The following is a 22,188-nucleotide window of genomic DNA, read 5'->3' as shown; positions in this document are numbered from 1 at the left end:
GACGTCATAATAGTGTACAAAGGACATCCCAGCTGCAGACACATTTTTGGATGATCTGTTACACAACTCTCCAAAACTGCTTCCTATGAACTGAGATTTGGTCCTCAGCCCAGCAAGAGTTTCCCCAGAACTGACTTAAATGCTGGCCTTGTGAGACATCATGGAACACAGAAAACAAAACAAACAGATCAATACCAGCATCAAAGAGAAGGAGCAAAGTTGAATAGTTTTTTATTATTCCCTTAAAGAAATTTCTAGCCATAGAAATCACACAACAACAGAAAAGGATTATCTTAAATTTGCATAGTGCTTTACCTTTTAAAAGTGCTTTCACAAACAAGCCTATGAAGTAAGCAGGGTAGTTCTGCTTATCCCAGGTTTGAACTAGTTAGACAAGCTCTTTTCCGTTCTGGCTCCCTTCACAAATCATTTTTAAATATAGGCTATTTTTGTTTTGCCTTAGAAACTAGATTTGGATTTTGTGGGAGTTTGTTTGTTTATGTATATAATGAATGTAAAGCAATGTTTAAAGACACAAGTATAAAAATATTTCTTTTTTGGCTTAAAATTTAATTGACAAATAAAAATTGTATGTATGGTATATGTGTGTGTGTATATATGTATATATATGTATGTGTGTATGTATGTATGGTATATGTATGTATATATATGGTGTACATGTTTGATATATGTGTACGTATGCAATAATCAAATCAAGCTAATTAAAAGATTCATTATTTGTGATAAGAACATTTAAAATCTACTTTTAGCAGTTTTCAAGTACGCCTTCCATTATTATTAGCTGTAGTCACTATGCTGTACCATAGATCTCCAGCACTTATTCCTTCTAATTGAAACTTTGCACTCTTTAACCAACATTTCCACATCCCTACCTCCAGGGGTTTTTTCCCATTTAAATATCTAATGATATTTTACAAACTTAGCATGTGCAAAGTCCTGAGTTCAGTCCTCAGCACAATAATGATGATGATGATGATAATAAAAAATAATAATAATAAATATCTAATCATACTTCACAGTCAGAAAATTTCAGAATTTATGTTTGAATTCAAGTTACTTCATAGCAAGTTTTGCCAATTCTCTCCAGCCAATCCCCCAGTTTAAATAGTCATATTATAAATGGAAGATGAGTTTATCCCATATGATACTTCCAACAAAAGTCTTACTAGAGCCCAAAAAATGTGTAGTGCTGAGTTGACATAAGTTGAGAAATATGTCCAAAAGTTTTAACATCAAGGTTTGTTTTTATGAAAACAAGCAAACAAAAACCAAAACCAGGTTCTTAGGGCAGATACTCTCTTCAGGAAAAATCCTAGGGGAAAAAAAATGGAGAGAGTCAAGAAAGTAAATAAGTTCTCTGTGTGGCCAAGTTGGTTTACATGATTTACTGAAGTCTGTGTTGATGAATAATAACACATTAATTGCTTTATTGCCAAGCTGGTACCACATCACCAATACCATGATTTGTTCTCAAAGGCAAATATTCTTTTTTGAAAGTGGTTTCAATCCCCAGTACAAAAAAAAAAAAAAAAAGTGGCATAAAATCTACATTTCAATTTTATAAGAGACAGAAATGCAGGAACAAGGTCAGATGTCACTGTGAAAGCCCCAGGTGAAACATCTATGAGCACAGGGCCTCACTTCTTGAACTTGGCTCCGGCCTCATCGCAGAGTCCAGTCACACAGCTGCTCAGGCCATGACTGTTGGAGTCGCTCTCAACTCTGCTTCCTCTCATATCCCACTTTCAATCTATTGACAAATTATTTGGCTCCACTCTCAGAAAATATCTCAATATATCTTTCTCCCTGCCTCCCATTGCTATCACCCACTGGCCCACACCACCAAGCACATCGCGATGGCTTCCTAAGTGATTCACTCTCTTCCACACTCGCCCCTTTCTGCTTGGTTCTTCTACATAGCAGCCGTGATTTACTTTTTCAAAACCATGCCATCTATTTCTCAAAACCTTAAACAGGTTTCCCAATCACAAGTTTGGTAACATTCGAAGTCCTTCCCATGATCTACAAGGCCTAATATGATCTGGCCTTCTACAGTGCTGGCATCATTTCCTTCCACTTTTCTATTTCAGACCAGACACCCTGGGCTTGACGCAAACACACAAAACACTCATTTCTTCAAGGCCTTGAAATTTCTTCCTCGAATAGGAACATTCCTCCCCCTACTTGTTCACATGGCTCACTTCGCCACATTAGAAGCTTTGCTTCACCGTCCTAGCTAAGAGAGCACACCTTCCTTCCTTCTCACCACCATTCTCCAGTCCCTTATCCTAGTTTAGTTTTCTTCTTAACACTGATGTCTTTAAAGTTCAATAAACTTTACCTTGAGAAAGTCACTTAATGTACTTGAATCTCAATTATCTTCAGCTATCAAACAGGATAATGGTTCTATTTAAGAAGGTTCTCTGATGAAAATGCATCTATAAGTTGTTAAACTGAAAACATTAGCTAAAATAGGAAATAAGATGCATCAGTCCCAAGCATTAATTTAAAACTTTCTCCTTTAAGCATTCATTTAAAACTACTTGTTATAAAATGTGTACTACAAAAAGGCCAAGTGTTATTATGGATAGCCTTGCTTTTATTTATTCATCTAATGATAATTTTTTCGGGGAGTGCTGGGGATCAAACCCAGGGTTTCACACACACTAAGCAAATAAGTCCTTTACCACTTATTTCCATCCCTAGTTCTCATGCAATAAGTATTTATTGACCAGCTTCTGTGTACCAAGACCCATTCTGGTACTGTGGATTCAAAGGTGAACAGAAAATAAACTCTGTTTTCATTGAGCTGAGATTCTAGTTGGGGAAAGACTTCAAGTTTATTGAATGTTTATTAAGTGCCAAGCACATGTAATTAGCATTTAACCTATGAGATGGCTACTGATCTTGCTTGACAGATGGGGAAACCAGGATTCACAGAGGTTGTACAATTTCAAGTTTATGTAGCCTAGAAGTCTCAGAAGTAAGAGTTGAGCCAGTTCTAACACCAAAATGTTAGGTCATAAAACTCTAAAGCTTGGCCAGGGATTTAGCTCAGTGGTTTCGCCGCCTGCTGCGCAAGCGCAAGGACCCTAGTTCAATCCCCGGTACCAAAACTCTAAAGTAGCCTATATTTTGAATGTTTGAAAATTTTGTTATCATAATAATTTCTCATAAACATAAGAACATAAGACACATACTGACAACCTCAAATAGCTTCTCTAAAAAAGGTAGATTGTAGTAAGCAATGATGAATTTTCACTTTTCTGTTTCTACCATTACAAAGTTTTTGAAAAATTCTTTAACATTAACATCACCTTCACCTAGGTGGTTTTTTGTTGTTGTTTGCTTTTTGTAGGCTGGGAATTGAACCCAGGGCCTCATGCATTCTAAACAAGTGCTCTACCTCCAACTCAACCCTAAGTATTGTTTTTTTAATTGTATTAGTTGAACACCCATTTTAGTCATAGGCCTAGGGTTTTGGTTATTTGTTGTTGTTTATTCATTTATTTGTTTTTATTTTGAGACAGTCTTGCTAAATTGCCCAGCTATTCTCTAACTTAGAATCCTCCTGCCTCAGCCTTCTGAGTACCTAGGATTCTAGGCCTGAGCTACTATGCCCTACCAACAGGCTCTGTTTTATGGTCTTTGCCTTTGTGATGTTTTTAATCCTTACTCTCTTGAAAAATAGATATTATCCACAAGGAAATCAAAGCTCGGAGAAGTTAAATAAATTTCACAGTCATTCCACTATTAAGAGATGAAGCCAGAATTTGAAATCAGACCTGCATTGTTCCAAGGCCAACGCTTATTCTATGTTGCCCCAAGACATAAGCCATCATCAAATAACTAAAGACAATGTCACATTGCAATACAATTTTCATTAACACGCAACTTGCTGAAAGCCACCCTGATTTATAGGCATTTAATTTTCACCCCCACATCTAAATTGATGTAGAAACTCAAATTAGGCTAAAGAAATGATTGATTTAAAAATGAGTACAATAATGACTTGTGAACTAATAATTGTAACAAATTAGTGTATTAAAGGCTGGGGATTTAGCTCAGCAGCACTTCGCCTGCCTCGAAAGCACAAGGTCCTGAGTTTGATCCCTGATACCAAAAACAAAAAAACACACACACAAATTAGTGCATTAATTACCCTTTTAAATAGCATTTTGGGTTTTTTGGGGTGTTTTGTTTTGTTTTGTTTTGTTGATACAGGGTCTCACTATGTAGTCCAGGCTGGACCTTGAACTTACGGCAGTCCTCCTGCCTCAGCCTCTCAAGTGCTGGGATTACAGGTGTGAGCCACCACACTCAGCCCTTAAATAGCATTTTGGACCTTATTTCATGTATCAGTTCTTTCACATCGTTGATGCACAAATGAGGACATATTTCAATTGGGATATCAATTACACTTTTTTTTTTTGGTACCGGGGATTGAACTCAGGACCTTGAGCTTGTAAGGCAGGAGGCAGCACCGCTGAGCTAAATCCCTGGCCCTCAATTACACTTTCATGTAAGATTTTGTATATTATTTGCCATTCTACAAAATTTTAAATAGCCATTGGGTACTAGTTAATGAGTGTATCATAATTTAACTAGCTAATTTCTTATTATTGGACACAGTTCCAATTTTTAATATTATAATCCATACTATGATAAACATCTTTGGAGATAAAACTTCATCCAGCACCTGTGCATTTTAAGTGAATCTGTTTTAAAGCACAACAGACTTCATCCAAATTAGTGGCTCCCGCAGGGACCATCCCAGCCCCTGACAAACATGTGGGAAAACATTTTGCTGTAAGCGATCCTTTCAGCCATCTCTAATTGCCCTCTCAAGGTGACTGCACTGTGCCAGTTGAGAGGTTAGTTTGGGATAGCCCTGCAGAAATTTAAAACTAGGGGAGTTTCTAGGAAACTCAAACTACATTTGATATAGGTTAGGCTGTCGTGCGAAGGAAGAGAGATGAATAAAGTAGGTTTTGCCACAGAATCTTAAAGCAGGCAGAAATTTAGATTACTTTCCTCGCACAGTAACAAAGAGTGGCAGACAGTCTCCATGTCGTTGTTACCACCTGTGACTGACTGGTGGCAGCTGAAGGAATGGAGGGTTAAGCAATTCAAGGTCAGTGCAAGAATGCGGCAATCAGTGAGCTGCATCTAGTAAGGAGAGGGAGAATTAACAGATGATGAGTCACAAGTTTGCCATCCCCTGTAAATGTTTGAATGAATAATGAGTATGATATTAATTACACAAAAATTAATTTGCCTTTTCGTTCTTGTTGTCTTAAGAATTTACAAAATACTTATTTTTTAAAAAAGGAAATATACATTTAAAATTCAAAAATTAGAAAGGGTACTCAGGGAAGTCTCCTGTGGGCATCATGTTCCACTACCCCCCAGGTCTCCCTTTCATCCTTTGAGACATTCTAGACAGCCGAGGTTCTAAGCTTTTTTTGTAACTTTCTATCAAGAGGCCAAATCAGCATAGTTTTCAAAAGCAGGTTTAAGCACAATAGCAACACTGATATGAACAGCTTGTCTTAGTCAAAAAACATAACCATTATTATTCCTTTTTCATGGGCTAATCACATCTTTATTTGGAGTAGCTAGATGAGATTGTGTTGTTGGTATCTCTTATTTTTCTATAATTTTATTACAGACAAGTTTAAGCAGAGAGGGTAGAGAGCAAATCTCTTTTTTGCAAATGAAAGCACTTTGCAACCAAAAATGCTGTTACAGATATGATCAAAATTAGCAAAATTAGGCTTAGCAAAAAAAAAAAAAAATTAGGCCTTTTTTTTTTTCTCTTTCCTGGTACTGAGGATTGAAACCAGGGCTTCATGCATGCCAAGTGAGTTCTCTATCACTAAGCTACCCCGCCTTGCTCAACAGTGTATCAATAAATCACTGTAGTTATACCATAGCTTTCACAGCTGAACTTGCATTTAAAGAATTTAATAAAATAGAATTGCTCAGGTTTTAAATTCAATTTCAGAGAAACTTCACTCAGTTGGTATGTTATAATTGGAGAGTAATCGTTATATCTTTAAATTTTATAAAAGTGTCAAAATGAGGCAATTTTGTATTTTGAGCTGTAAGTGCTTAAGAATTTATCATGCTATAGTTAATACAGATTTATTGCCAGGCATGGTGCCACATACCTGTAATTCCAGCACTTGAGATGCTGAAGCAGAACTGCTGCAAGCTCAAGGCCTGCCTGGGCCATGTAGGGAGTTCAAGGCCAGCCTGGGCTATATAGCCAGACCTTGTCTCAAAAAAGTTTTTTAACATTTTAAAAATACAGATTAATTTTTCCCTAGAAATAATCCAAAGTCTTTATTATTATTTTGTTACAGCATGCAAGACGACAGCCTAGAAGCTTCTACTTCCATATCCCAACTGCTAAGAGAAAGCTATCTAGCCGAAACCAGACATCAAGGAAACAATGAGAGGAGCCGAGCTGAGCCCTCCTCCACTCCCTTTCTTTTCAGCAGTCCCTCGGGGGCTGCTGAAGGAGGAGGCCAAGATGACCTTCCAGACTTGTCTGCCTTTCTGAGCCAAGAAGAGCTGGACGAAAGTGTCAATCTGGCAAGACTGGCCATCAACCACGACCCCTTGGAGAGAGCCGATGAAGCTCAAGCTAGGAAACGACTATCTTCAGAGCAGGTGAAACCGGCACCTAACTTCTGCGAGGAGAGCTTTCCAAGTGCTCCCAGCCCTCGGGAGAGCCCCCGGCAGGCAAAACGGCTGCAGTACAGCTCTGACACCCAGTCCAAAAAAGTATTCCTGAATAAGGCTGCCGACTTCATAGAAGAGCTCTCTTCTCTTTTCAAGGCCCACAGCTCCAAAAGGATCAGACCTCGTGCCTGCAAAAACCACAAGAGCAAACTGGAATCTCAGAACAGAGCTGTACAGGAGAACAGCCCCAGTTTCTCAGATCTGTCAGAGAGTCGGGAGAGATCTGTCCCCATCCCCATCCCTGCTGACGCCAGGGATAACGAGGTGAACCATGCCCTTGAGCAGCAGGAAGCCAAGAGGCGCGAGGCTGAGCAGGCCACCAAAGAGGCAGGTGGTGGGGACACCACCCCAGGGTCCTCACCCTCCTCTCTGTACTATGAAGAACCTCTGGGGCAGCCTCCTCGATTCACCCAAAAGTTACGGAGCCGAGAAGTTCCAGAAGGAACCCGAGTCCAGTTGGATTGCATAGTGGTAGGAATCCCACCACCTCAAGTAAGGTAAAAATGTCCCATTAGTAGTGTTTAGCAATTGCTTTCCATCCACCATGGCTTTCCTAAGTATTACCATTAAGTATGGGGCTCCAAAACATATACTCCCAGACAGGTGTGGTAGAGAGTGCCTGTAATCCCAGCACTTGAGAGGCTGAGGCAGGAGGATTGCTATGAGTTCAAGGCCAGCCTGGGCTACATAGTGAGTTCAAGGTCAGCCTGAACTGTGTGGTGAGATCCTTTCTCAAAAGAAAAAAAGGGGGGGAGAAGGACTGGCAATGTAGCACAGTGGCAAGATTCAATCCCCAGTACTACAAAAATTATATACCCACTTTGAGAAAAATAGCCAGTGTTTAAAGCCACTCTGTTCAATAAAAATATAATATTAGCTATGTATTTAATAATTTAAATTTTTCTAGGGCTGAGAGTATTTATGAGGTCCTGAGTTCAATCCCCAGGACTAAAATAAATTTTTTTTAAATGTTCTGGTAGCCATTGTTTTTGTGTTTGTGGTATTGGGAGGTGAGCAGAGGACCTTCACACTGAGCTACATCCCCAGGCCTGCTTTTATTTTTTTATTTTGAGACAGGGTTTCATTAAGTTACTTAGTTGCCCAGTCTGGGCTCAAACTTGTGATCCTCCTGCCTCAGCCTCCCAGAGTACTAGGATTACAGATGTGTACCACCACACCTGGTACCATATTTTTGTTGTTGTTGTTCTTGTTGTTCTTGTTGTTTTGGGGTACAAGGGATCAAACTCAGGACCTTGTGCTTTTGAGCAGTTGGTGCCATATTTTTAAAAAGTAAAAAGAACTAAGTAAAACTAAGATTAATAGCATACTTACTGAGTCAGAATATAAAAATTTTTCAATTTTTCAATATGTAATTAATATAATAATTAATAAGATATTTTGCATTGTACTCATTATACCAGGGATTTAGAATCTAGCATGAATTCTACACTTACAACAAATTTCAATTTGGATGCTAAATTTTCCTAGGAAGAACTTACTGTGTCTTTAAAATCTGTACTCAGTGAATGCCTGTGGTATTTTTTGACTCTTGAAGAAAGCTAAGTAACTATATGAAGGCTGATGGAATAAAAATAGGAAATAGAATTGCCATGAATGAAGGCATGGCTAAGGCCAATTTACGGACTCATTTTACCCATGTTAAATTTATTCTAAACTTTCAATTATCAGCTTAATGAACAATCTTGTCCCTAATTCCCAAGTCTTTCCGCAGTGTGACCGAGGAATAGAGGGTGTGTTCATCTGTTAGACACCTTCCAGAGCCAGCTTTTCTGTCAGGCCAATGAAATGAGCTTCAGGGCTCCAAACTGCCTGGGCAACACTACTTTTGTGTTCTAATTTTACTTTATACATTTTAAGGATCCTTTCCACATTTACAGTCCCACAAAGCCTGGAACCAGCTTTAGCCAGAGCGACATTTACTAACTCTAATATTATAATTGAATAACATGTGAATAATGTGGTTTGTATGTACTACTTTGTAGAGATTACTGGTATTTAAAGTTCCGTAAGAGTTACTGTGCTTTCCTAACCACTTAATCACCACTAGAATGTGACTTTGTCACCATTTAAAATTTTTTTTTCTCAGTTTATAAATAGGGTTTCATCTCTTTCTTACATAATAGTCATGTTATAGGACAATAAGCAAGCCATGGTGGCACAAACCTGTAATCCCAGCACTCAGGAGGCTGAGGTAGGAGGATCGCCACAAGTTCAAGGCCAGCTTGGGCTGCATAGTAAGTTTAAGGCCAGCCAGGAATACATAGCAAGACTCTCTCAAAAAAACAACAAAAAAGTCAAACTTAGGACAATAACAATATTAATATTAATAATGGTATTTTTATTTATATATGTACATTAATTCAAGAGATTCTGGCCCAAGTCCTATTTTGTGTTTTAGTTTCAAAAGCAACATGAAGTGAGTCAGTCACTACATGGTGATACACACCTGTAATGCCAGTACTCGGGATGCTGAGGCAGGAGGATTGTCTTGAGTTCCAGGCCAGCCTGAACCACATAACAAGTTTCTGTTTCAAAAAACAAAACAAGGGCTGGGTATTTAGTTCAGTGGTTCCACCACCTGCCTCGAAAGCATAAGGTCCCAAGTTCAATCTCCAGTACTCCCCCCCCCCAAAAAAGAAAAAGAAAAACAATTTTTAAAAAGCAACAGAAGGCATATCACATTTATTCATACAATGGGATGGAGATTTCACTGTCAGGTTACTCCTTAAAGACAGAGATGTGTTGTTTTTGCCTTTGAATCTTTAGTACCCAGCACAGCTTCTGGCCCATACTGGTCACTCAGAAATGTTGAACTAATGAATAAAGAAACTGGCACAGAAAGCTGTACTTCCAGGGGTCCGTGCTGCAGCTCAACACTGGGGAAGTTTCCCTAGTATACAGAGTGCTGGAAGCCAAGAGGACTCACAGCCTCCTCTCCCAAGAGTGAAGCTGCCCTGTTGCAGCTGTCATTTGTCACTGACTGTCTTCTTTCTTTGGGAGAGTAAGAAGGGGGTGGGGGGCACTGCCTCTGTTTTGTTGTTGTTGTTTTTAAAGAAGCAACAGGAAAACAAAAACTTTCATTTAGATTTAAATCAGGAGCGAGATAGTTGGCCTAACATGTGGGAATGGGCTGGAACCGAAGGATGCACGCAGGGGAGCATTTGTCCTTCTCTGAACACGCCTGATGGCACTTGCTGGGACTCCATCCGGGAGGCGTCTCTCCAGCAGCATGACGGATGCCACCCGCAGCCTCTGGTCAGTCCAAGGAAGCCAGGGAGCACACAAGTTGTAGCACACATACAATTTAGGTTAGTCCTGCCCACACCCAGTTGTTTCTGGACATAAACTGGTCTAAAAAACAAAACAGACTTCCGGTGCCTGTGGTGTTCTGGTTGTTTGGGCGCAAATTCCTCTTAGTGAGGTTTTCAGACACATTCAAGAAGAATCAGTCGAATTTTGTTTTTTTTTATCATTATATATGATTTATTTATATTTAAAATACATACCTGTTTTTACTAGGTTCCTTATTGTGACTATTAAGTCCAATCGAACTTTATGCAGTTATTACAATTCAACGCCATGTAGCATTAACTTCTCTTCTCTTTTGATTCTGTTAATTCCACCTTTTTTAACGTCTTTTGGTCTTTGGAATATTGTTCAAATATTGGTTGATAAGTACATATTCCTCCAGCAATTCCCACGATGCCAGCAAAAAGCAACTGCGGAAGACTCAATCTCCCAAACATCGTCCCAACAAACACAGCACAACACCAAGGTGGTTCGGGAAAGTTATTTTTCACATCCAGCAAATCTCTTCAGATGTTACACAGGCGGGAGTTGCGCTATCCTCCTGCCCACAGCCGAGGAGCACCGTCGCCCCGACCGCGAGAGGCGCCGCAACTCCGCGGGGGTCTGCGCAGGCGCCCAAGTCGAGTTTTTTTTTTTTAAAAGCATCATAATTGCACTATTTAGACCAAGATGCCTGGTAAAGCAAATGCTTCCAAGAAAAAGTCTCAACAATTAAAAAAAAAATTCAAAAAGAAAAATTGATGATGAAGTGGAGTTGTCGGAGAAAGAGGTTAGAAGCACAATAAAAAGAAGTAAAAATCATCCAAAGCACATGTCTTCTGAAGGACAAACAAATCATATTAATCTAAAGCAGATAAAGATAGCATCCAACAAGAGAAAAACCTGGCAACCTCCTTCAAAGAGTGTGAGGGAGCATTTGCAAACTATGATGGAAGCAGTAATAATAGCAATTTTGAGTAATAAAATTAAAGAAAAAGAACAAATTCAGTATCGCCTCAACTGCCTGAAGAAAAGGTTCCTACAACTGTGTGAAACCCTGAAACTCCCTCACCAAAAGCTGAAATATTTAACTAATGTGACAAGTCTATTGAAAATGGAAAGAGCACAAGACAGAGATAATGAAGAAGGTCTGGCATTATTGCAGGAAGAAATAGATAAAATAGTACAGACTACAGAGTTAGTGACTGGGAATATTCAGAGTCTAAAAAACAAAATTGAAATTCTGGCACATGAGATAGAGGAAGAGGAGGAAAAGGCAAAAGAGGTTTGTTTCTGCTAGATGCTTCAGCTGGATAGATGTAACATACTTTCTCTCCCACAACTTTCTTGGCACAGTCTGAAAGCACCCACACTGCAGAAAGAAGTTTTGGTGCTAATTCCAAACCAGAATGTTCTTCTAAAAGACTTGAATGTTCTTCATAATTCATCCCAGATGAAGAATATGTCAGTGTTCATTGAAGAAGCCTGTAAGAAACTAAATGCCTCTTAGAGAATTTTTAAATATTGTTTCCTATTAATTTAGTGTTTATAAATTTGTGAAACTATTAACCTGTGATGTTACAGAGGCCGAAGCTTCTGCAGGATTTATTATCTGCTAATACACACTTTAAAATTGGCCTGTGTAGGCCTATCATTAGCGTTAGCATCTAATGTAATCCTAAAAACTTTTTAGCAGTTATGAAATCTAGAAAATCAATATTTATATTGCTGTACTGCAGTTATTTGCCTAAAACCTAGGGCAGGAATAGCTATGCTCTGATAGTTTGTGACAGTTATTGGGAGCTCACCTGTGTTGGCACAATGGAGTTGTGACACTGTGACATTGTGTGTGTGAAGTGCCAATGTGCAGTGCTTACAGCATAAACACATGAGTGTTTGCCATCTGTAGCTGAGAGCTTGCATTTTCTATCTGGTTTCACAGAACTTGAGAAATCCCCAAGTCTCCCTACCCTTACCTAACTCCCTAATCTTGTTCAATAGTTAAAGTTTTCCAGGTTCTTTCAACTTTGAAATTGGCATTAAGTTTTTATTTTGTTTGTTTTAAATATTTATGTTCTACTGTCATCAAAGTATACTCTTAAGAAAATTACTAAAAAGGAATCTAAGCACATATATTCCCTTAAAACCAACCCCCCCCCCAAAAAAAACTGTTTTGAGAAGACCCAGTGTGTGAGAATCAGCCACCAGAGGTAGAAGGTACTGAGAAATCAAAGAAAGCAGACAGCCGGGCATGGTGGCGCATGCCTGTAATCCTAGCATTTGGGAGGCTGAGGCAGGAGGACCTCTTCAAGTTCAAGGCCAGCCTGAACTACATAGCAAGATGCTGTCTCAAAACAAAACAAAACAAAATTTGAAAACTATAATTTTCCAGGTAGGCTATTAGCTATCATTATTTTCCTAAGCACAGAATTTATGTATCTCCAATCAGAAAGCAAGTATTGACTTAGTTCCTAATTTGTGCTCATCAGTGTTGTCAGTACAGTGACAGAAGCAATATAAATATGTGCCTCTGCCTTCGAGGAGCTTGCAATCTAATTAAAGAAATCATCTTAATGTTTATACAATATAAACCATAAGTATTATCAATGTGGGAGGACAAGAACTCAGGCAGCTTCAGATATATAGAAGGATTTTAGTTGAACTTTGAAGAGTAAAAGGGTTGAGGTAGAAATTCACTCATTTATTCATTCAACAAATATTATTAAGTGACTAAAGTGATTCATCAGGAATATAAACAATTGTGAGCTACTTGAAGGTCAGGGACCTTGTTTTAAAAACAAATCTGAACTACCTTGAGAGGACAGTTCATAATCTAGGACAGAAATCAAACATGTCATCAAACCACTGCAGTATTGCTGGGCATGGTGGCACACATCTGTAGTCCCAGCCACTGGAACGGCTGAGGCAGGAGGATCACAAGTTTGAGGTCATCCTGGGCAACTTAGTGAAACCCAGTCTCAAAAAACTAAAAACTAAAAAGGACAAAGATGTAGCTCAGTGCTCCCTGTGTTCCATTCCCAATACCTCAAAGAAAAGATTTCTCAGCAGAAACTATGATTGCCAGAAGGCACTAAAATATATATATATATATATATATGAAAATAAAAGACATATATATAAAATTAAAAATAAAATAAAAAAAAAAATATATATATATATATATGAAAATAAAAGACTGTCAACCACCAGGTGTGGTGGCACACATCTGTAATCCTAGTGCTTGAAAGGCTGAGGCAGGAGGATTGCCATGTGTCCTAGACCAGCCCGGGCTACATAGTGAGTTCAAGGCCAGCCTGAACGATATGGCAAAACCCTGTCTCAAGAAACAAAAGCAAAAAAACCAAAAAGAAACCAAAAGCCCAGAGGCAAGTGTTTTCAGAAAGACAGAAGTACTTGGCTATGTTGAGGTTGGGGGTAACAAGGTCAGGAAATAGTAGAGATACCACTGAAGAGGTGGGAGGAAGGGAAGAGTCTTTTCAGGCTTGGCCTGAAACTCAACATGTTTATATAAAGGTGCAGATGCTGGCATTGTAAGAACATTTTTACAGGACAGGGAGGAGGCTGACCTAACTGGAAAGGGGGGTAAAGCCAGATTATTTGAAGAACCTTGAAAGTAAAGCAGAAATGTTCAGACTTGTTTTCCAAATCAATTGGAATCCATGTAAGGCTGTGTGTAGGGAAGTAGCAAGATGAAAGCAAGCATGTAAAGAGAATGGTTCCAGAAGTCTGAGTTAGATTAGAAAAGGATAGAACCATGAGACTACTTAGGAAGCTGTAGAAGGAATCCCAGGCATCGGATGCTCTGGTGGTGCTGAAATGGGTGTGGTGGAAAAGAGAAGAAAAGATGTTGGTGACCAATATATAGAAGAGAAGAAATCAAGCTGAATTTGTTGACTGACTAGATGCAAAGGATGACCATAAAATATTACCTCATGAGTTTGAAGTTGGGTAACAGAAAGAAAGATGGAGGCCACTGGCTAGTAATGAGAAAAAGGAAGAGATGGCTAATTCATGGAGGAAGCTGGTGGGGATAGAAGTCTGAGAGGACAGAGGGAGCGTATCCAGTAGGCAGTCAGAAATGCAGGAAAGGGTACCAGTGCTAGGGCATTCAGAGGAGTAGCATGGGCAAGTCTAACACAGTATCTCTGTACCCTTATATGAAGATCTAGAGTGGACCTAGCCTGAAAAAAACTTATCTATTCCACCATGTCATCCTATGTTCTTGACATGGGCAGGTCCTTTTAGTTCCTGATATCTGCAAAGTTACCGTGTATACAGGTAACACTTAAAACCAATTTCTAGTTGTTGATTCAGTCCAGTGCTAGAATGGAAAAGTATTTTCCAACTTACTTTTAGCAAAAACTATCTCCCCAAAACTCATCACATATTACACCAATACATATTACATGCACACTCACATACACACAAATATTTTAAAGATTAAAATTAGTGCTACTGGGATTGAGAGGGATGGGCTGAAGAGAAATTGGAGCTCTGCCCTTGTGCTTGCCACTCAGAGTCCTGAGGTGTTTCCATCCCAGGAGCAGAGATTTTGATCCAGAAGATTCTTTTAAAAAATAGTAAAATAGGGCTGGGGATTTAGCCAGTGGTTCTGCCACCTGCCTCAAAAGTGCAAGGTCCTGAGTTCGATCCCCGATACCAATAAATAAATAAATAAATAAATGATAGTAAAATAATAAGTCATTTCAGTTTGCTAAATAGGGACACCACAGTCAATAAGGAAAGTAACATTTTAGCTATTTTAGCAAGAAAATATAAGAATACTAGGCAACTATCTACGTGCTCCCATGTGTAATCCAGTATTTTACCGATGTTCTTGCAACCCTCATTTATCAAGTTGAAAAATAATTTTTTGCTTATATTGTTGATTTCCAAGTAAATTGGGTAGGTATTGTTTAATAAGTAGCATGGGATCCTGTCTTACTGAAGGGAGCGATTTTGAAAGCTTGTTAATCTTGGATGTAGTTTTCCTGGGAGGCGCTGTCTTAGGTAATGAAACGCATTTATGCATGACTGACCCACAGATGAAAGTGTCTGCAGGAATTCGCAGCAAATGGTCATGATCCCTTTTTGTATCCTGACTCCAGATTCTTTTCCCAGGAATGTACAGCTGGGTGACTCTATATTTCCTTGTACACAACCTCCTGAAGGAAGACACATACCTTTTTATAGATATGGACGTCTGTGGTGGTTGTTGAGTTTTGTTATTGCTACTTCTGGAGATATGCCAAGGAATAAAACTGAGACAAAATAGTTATGAAGAAAAAGAATACTTCAAGTGATTCAGGAGAAATTCATATTATACTATCTAGGGACTTTTTCTTCTACCTTTTGGGGATATCTAGATTCATTCATTCAGCCAACAAATATTCGATGCCTGTTCACATGCCATATACCACTGTAGCCTCTAAGGTCAAAGAAAATGGATAAATTTTCTCCCTTTGTGTAGTTTAAAGCCTAGAAATGACACAGACAATGAACAAAAACTCCAGGGATAATCATATGCTTACAATTGTGAATTAGGTCAGAGAAGGTTTTCCTAGACAGTAATGTTAAAACCAAAACATCAGGATGACTATGAGTTAGCTCAGCACAGCAGGGTATGGGGAAAAGGGTTGTAGGCTGAGGGAATGGAAAATTCAAAGCCTTGAAGGAGTTAGACAATTGTTAGGAACTGATGTAGCCAAAACATAAAGAGTAAGGAGGAGAGAGTTGAGGTTAAGTCCAGAGAGGGAGTAAAGGCCAGATTCTGAGATCTAGGCAAAGTGGGTCCCTGGGCCAGTAGCATCAGTGTCACATGGGACCATGCTGGGGAAGTGAATTTGAGACCTCCTCTTGGACCACAGGAATCAGGACCCCTGGGGGCGAGGCCACCACCTGTTTTACCAAACTGTTGATAATTTACTGAGGCTTAGTGACTCTCCCTATTCCACTAGTATCTCTATTTTGTGTAGGTGGGTTTAAAGTTTCCACAATTCAAGGGTTTAAAAAAATTAGTAAGTTTATGTGATTTATATGTTTATCCAAATGGAATCAGAATGTCTATATTCTTCCACTTTTCCCCCTTAAAAGTACATGTAAATCAAGTGCAATCATTTTCATTGCTAAATAGAATTTTTACTGTATAGCTAGATTATTATATTCTAGATGTACATTTGGGTTGCTTCCAAAGTTATTCCTTGCATGACTAATGACATAAATTTTCTAACATATTTTCCTGGTGAACTAGTGTGTGAGTATGTCCAGGCATATTGGCAGAGAAGCATAACTTCATCTTCATAATAACACCAAATTGTTTTCCAAAAAATTGTTTCAATTTACATTCATCCCAGCATCATGTAAGAGTTTTGGTTGTTCTATATAATTGCTAATATTGATATTTTAAGTTTTTCCAATACAATGGGCATGGGGCATTATCTCATCAGGTTTTAATGTTCATTTCCATAGTTACTGATGAGGCTGTACCTTTTTTCATGTTTATCGAGTATTCAGGGTTCATTTTCCATCACAGGCATGTTTATATTTTCCATTGGATTGTTCTTATTGATTTGTAAGACTTTTAAAATAGTCTGGATACTAATCATGTGACATATATTTTAGGATAATACCCTCTCCTATTTTGATTTGTCTTTTTGTTTTCTCTGTGATATATTTTGATAAGTAGATGTTCTTAACTGCAGTATCAAATTAATTAATTTTGATTTTGTGGTTTGGTTCTTATAGTCTGTGTCTAGTTTAAGAAATTCTTCCTAACCTCAAAATCAGTAAGATATTCTTATATATTGTCTTCTAAAGGCTTTATAATGCCAGGAATGGTGGCACACACCTGATGTCCCAGCTGCTCAGGAGGCTGAGGCAGGAGGATAGCAAGTTCATGGACAACTTGGGCAGCTTAGCAAGAACCTGTTTCAAAATAAAGAAAGAAAAAGAAGGGGGCCAGGGATTTAGCTCATTGTTTCCACCTCCTGCCTCACAAGCGCAAGGTCCTGAGTTCGATTCCTGGTACCAAAAGAAAGAAGAAGAGGAAGGGCTGGTGCATTGGTAAAGCACATGCACAGAACCCTGGGTTCAATTCTCAGTACCACAGAAAAAGGCTTTTACCTCTGACTTTTTTTGATACTGGGGATCAAACTCAGGACCTTGCGCTTTCGAGGCAGACAGCGGAACCGCTGAGCTAAATCCCCAGTCCAATTTTTTTTTTTTTTTTTGTACCAGGGATCGAACTCAGGTTCTTGTGCTTGCACAGCAGGCGGTGAAAGCACTGAGCTAAATCCCCAGCCCCCCAGTCCAATTCTTTTGAGTGCTTGTCCTTCCATACTTCTGTCTTGTACTTCATTTTCCTATTTTCCTGAACTGACTAAGTCCTCGACTACAATAATGATCAGAAATGATATTTGGTGCTCTAGTCTTATTTCTGATGTTAGCAGTAATGCTTTCAATTTTTCAACATTACATGGAATTTTGTTGTAAGTCTCTATGTCTAGGAAGAGTAAGATTTTTTAAATCATGAATGAATATTGATATTTTTTCTTTTGGGGTTTTTAAGACTATGTAGTTCAGGCTGGCCTTGAACTCACTATATAGCCCAGGCTGGCCTCAAACTCACTACAATCCTTTTGCCTCAGCCTCCCAAGCTCTGGGATTACAGGCATGTGCCACCACAACCAGCTTGGATATTGAATTTTACCAAACATTTTTCTGCATTTATTGAAGTCATTCTTTTCCCCTTACTTTGTTAACATGGTAAAGAATATTGGTTGTAGTAAGCCAAACTTGAATAATATTTAAAAATATTAAACCAAATAATATAAAGCAAAACTCAAATTTTCAGGATAAACAACAACTTGGCTTTAATCTATTATCTTGTTTGTATTTCCAAATTTGGTTTTAATAATTTGGTTAGAAGTTTTACATTTTTTTTTTTGCACTTTATTAAATTCTTTTATTGGTACATTGTAGGTATACAACACAATTACATTTCTCATTGGGAATTGTACCTTTACATAATGCACCTGGGTTCTTATTTTTTCCCCATTCCTAGCCCTCCCTTCACCCCCTCCACCCCTCCCTATTTACAAAGACTTTATTTCCATTTTTTCCATTTCTCAGCATTTTTCCTTTCCCTTCTTTCCTTTCCCCTGCCCCTCCCACTACCCCTACCCCTTTGCACCTTTTCTTCCTATTTTGCATTATTGATTATTCATTCTAATCATTGGTACATTTTAAGTATACAATATAATGACATTCATCCTTGGAAATTTGCACCTTTACATAATCTCTCTTGGTTCTTATTTTTCACCCTTGCCCAGCCCTCCCTTCAACCCCTCCATTCCTCCCTATTTACAAAGATTTTGTTCCTATTTTTCCATTTTCTCATGTTAATCCCATTCCCTTCTATCCTTTCCCCTAGCCCTCCCACTTTCTTCCCCTTTGCCCCTTTTCTTCCTATTTCACATGACCTATTATACATTTTAGTCCTTATTTACACTTTCAGTTTCTCACACCAGAGAAACTATTCAGTATTTATACATGTGTGTCCTATTTATTTCACTTAAGAGTATCACCTCAATGTGCATCCACTTAACTATAAATGTCTCTAATTTCTCATTTTTTATGGCTGAGTAGTACTCCATTTTATTAAAAAACCACATTTTCTTTATCCAGTCTCCAGTTGATGGGCATTTGGGCTGTTTCCAAGTTTTAGCTATCACAAACTGTGCTGCTATGAACATGGGTGCACATATATCACTGTGATATGATTCTTTTAATTCTTTGGGGAAGATCCCCAGCAGTGGAATAGCAGGGTCAAATGGGACTTCCAGTCCTAGTTCTTTGAGGTAGCTCCATACTGATTTCCACAGTACTTGCACCAGTCTACACTCCCACCAGCAGTGGAGCAGGGTTCCTCTTTCCCCACAGCCCCGCCAGCATTTGTTATTGGTTGATTTCATGATAGCAGCCATTCTTTCTGGAGTGAAGTGGAATCTCAGCGTTGTTTTCATTTGCATCTCTCGAATGACCAGTGATGTTGAACAATTTTTCATGTATTTATTTGCTATTTCTACTTCTTTGTCTGAGAAATGTCTGTTCATTTCAGATGCCCATTTTCGGATTGGGTCTCTAAATTTGGGAGGTCTGATCTTTTTAAGTTCTTTATAGATTCTAGATAGTAGACCTTTGTCTGAGGAAGAGCAGGTGAAGATTTTTTCCCACATTGTGGGTTGTCTCTTCACACTGCTGGTGGTTTCTCTTGCTGTGGAGAAGCCTTTTAATAAGAAGAGATCCCACTTGTTGATTGTTTGTGCTAGTTCATAGGCAACTGAGGTTTTAGAACTTTTACATTTTTGTTTGAGTATGGAATCAGCCTCAATTTTCTTTTTCATTATTTTGTCAGAAAAGAATTGCCATAGCCCCAGGGTGATTAATTTAATCAGTGCAATTGATATAACACTTAAGGGTGCTTATGGTTTTCGTCTTACTAATTGTCTGGAGCATCCATTCTGAATCAGCTGTTGAGTTTTCTGAATATCAACTGCTGGCTAGACAGTGTTGCAAAGGAAATTCAAGATTTAACATTTGAGTCAGTGAGGAAGACTGCCCCAAAAGAAACTGTACTAGGAAGGCGCACCTTAAATGGCAGGAGGAGAATGGAGGCAGTCGTACAGAAGAAGAGTTGCTTCAAGACAATAAGTAGTCAACTACACTGAATGCTAATTAGAGGTCAAGTTGGATGAAAACTGGAAAATATTATATGATATAGAGGCCGTCAGTGACTCCATGAAGAGCAGTTTTAAGAGAGTGATGGGTGCAGAAGGCCAATTAGAAGTGATCTGACTGTGAAAAGAGAATCATCAAAATAGCAGATAATCACATGTGCCTTCCCTTCCAACACCCCAAAACCTAACTGAAAAACAACAAAATGCCATCTATAAATCTGAAATTCTTAGAAATTCCCAAAATGTAGAAATTCCATCTGGAGGAGACATATCCAAGTTTTGTGGACCTGGTAGTATATTAGTATATATAATTTGGAAAGGCCTTTTTAGGATAACACAAAATTGTGAATATACAATTGAGCATAGGGCCTTAGAAGGAAGCCATACACATGAATGGAACCCAGGGCTCTGCTTTGCACATGTTAGCAAATGCTCAACCACTGAGCTACATCCCCAGTTCAGAAACCTAATTTTTCATTGGTTTCATAGTAAATACACCTCTATTCAGAAGGAAACTAATAGACAAGGAAATCTAAAATCCAAATCATATCTCAGAGAAGACCACTGTGGAGCTGGGAACTCTTCTGGGCATGCTCCAGACTTGAAGGCATTAGGCACAATACATAGGAGAGAGTCCCAAGCAGAGAGGTGATTCATCTGTGCAGGTCAGCACCTCTTGTTCTTCCACTTGGGCTAAGCACCAAGCACAGCTCACAGAAGCCAGAGCAGCAAATGTGTCCTGGAGAGGCAGAGCAGTGTCCCAGATAGCTAACAATAGCAGGAGGGCAGAGAGCTGCTAGTACACAGTGTACACCTACCTGAAATCATAGTCTGCCTCTCCGCAGCAATCGAGAGCAACCTCCTGTACGTAGAGCCAAGATCCTTTAACAAGCAAGGTTTACAAACAGCTGAGGAAAATCAGCAGTGCCCTCAAGGCTCCCAGTTGAACAAGTAGAGGAATTGATTCTGAAAGATTTAATGTAGCAAACAGGAGAAAAGAAGAAATTATACTCTAAAATACGTAGCATAGAAAGGTGCCAGTACCCAGGCTCAGTGACAACAAAACTAAAAAATTCATTTGTTTGTTCATTCAGTAACAATTTGTCCAGCACTCACTATGCCACACAAACTAGTCAAGGTACTTGGATTCCTTATAAACAAAACAAAGCTCCCTGCCATATTATATGCTAGTTAAGATGAAAAGTAACAATAATAAACAGTAATTTTATAAATAAGTAAGTTATATAATAATAAATACAGTGAGATTAAAAAAAAAAAAAAAAGAAAGATTCCTCAAAAGAAACAATAGAAAGTTTCTGATTAGCCCTGACCAAGTAAGATAGTCTTTTTAAAAATTATTTTAGGGGGTCTGGGGATTTAGCTCAGTGGTTCCGCCACCTGGCTCAAAAGCGCAAGATCCCAAGTTCAATCCTCAGTACAAAAAAAAAATTATTTTTGGAAAAAAATTTATTTTAGGAATTGTTTTCATCTTCACATTTATTCATCTTCTCTTCTGTTATATCTAAAATTGACTGTGTGGAAAGGGGTGGTCTTGTTATCTTTATATTAGACAATTCCTTATTTATGCTTTTCTTAAATTACCATGAAGTTTCCACCTGGAAGAACTCAATAAATTTTAATAAAACTTGAAGTATAGGCCTATCTTCCCTCTTACCATCCCCCTCCCATGACTGAAATTTGCTGCTGGATGTTAACTCAGTAGCAGCCAAAGGGGACTCACAAAATACCAAATGGTATCACAAAATCCAATATAACTTAGAGCTCTGTTAGCCTTTGTAGTGTTTATTGTAACAGAGAGAGAGACATTCGGCAAATAAGCATCCAAATAAATATATAACTATAAATGATATATAGGTTCTACAAAGGGAGAGAACAGTCAGGGTCATAGGAGAGAGAACAATGGAAGAGAGGGACTTTGGAAGGCTGGGGCAAGGTTAAAGGAGGACTCTGAGTAATCATTCTTTTAATGAGCATTATTACTGGTGAGTCAGAACACACATTCAAATTACGTTTAGAAGTTGTTAATGTGCTAAAACAGTGAGTCATATTTATCCAAGTCATATTTTAAATGAAACAGTAACCTAACAGCAGAATGGTATACACAGCCAAAGACTCCAATTAAAATCTGAAAACTCTGGCTTCTCCGTATCTCATTTCCCAAGTAGGAAAGTTAGCCCAATCAACAGATCTGGTGAGCTATCCCAGTGCATCAAAGGTGGGGTCTTTGTCCTTTTGACCTGCCCATTCCCCAGGCCATTGATTCATTTCTGCTGACCCATGAATCACACCTGGCACCTGCTGCCATTCTGTGTCATGAGGATTTGGCATC

General features: G+C 38.7%; 2 protein-coding genes and 2 pseudogenes across 11 annotated transcripts in view; 2 read left to right on the top strand and 2 right to left on the bottom strand.

The window, feature by feature from the left end:
• The window catches only part of Mypn (myopalladin), a 129,364-nt gene that overhangs the window by 39,133 nt on the left and 68,043 nt on the right, over positions 1-22,188 (top strand). For 7 of the 10 annotated variants that reach the window (XM_087185450.1, XM_021259463.2, XM_087185449.1 and 4 more), the window contains one exon: positions 6,390-7,268. The exons of the other annotated variants lie outside the window; for them this stretch is intronic. In XM_087185450.1, the coding sequence (XP_087041576.1) occupies positions 6,390-7,268 (879 nt within the window). The remainder of the gene's footprint in view (positions 1-6,389; positions 7,269-22,188) is intronic. 10 annotated transcript variants of the gene reach the window in all.
• Positions 10,380-10,538, bottom strand: LOC110349557 (protein PIGBOS1 pseudogene; annotated as a pseudogene).
• On the top strand, positions 10,771-11,590 carry LOC101696716 (centromere protein Q pseudogene; annotated as a pseudogene).
• Pbld (phenazine biosynthesis like protein domain containing) overlaps positions 18,809-22,188 on the bottom strand; it is a 172,627-nt gene continuing 169,247 nt past the window's right edge. The window contains exon 13 of the transcript XR_002395566.2: positions 18,809-20,804. The gene's annotated coding sequence lies outside the window, so the exon portion shown is untranslated. The remainder of the gene's footprint in view (positions 20,805-22,188) is intronic.

The sequence above is a fragment of the Heterocephalus glaber genome, unplaced genomic scaffold (assembly GCF_053883595.1).
Source record: "Heterocephalus glaber isolate CG9 unplaced genomic scaffold, H.glaber_assembly_v1.0 deba00001497, whole genome shotgun sequence".
Taxonomy (NCBI): Eukaryota; Metazoa; Chordata; class Mammalia; order Rodentia; family Bathyergidae; genus Heterocephalus; species Heterocephalus glaber.
The sequence above is the reverse complement of the archived record's forward strand: the minus strand, read 5'-3'. Positions and strand labels throughout refer to the sequence as shown.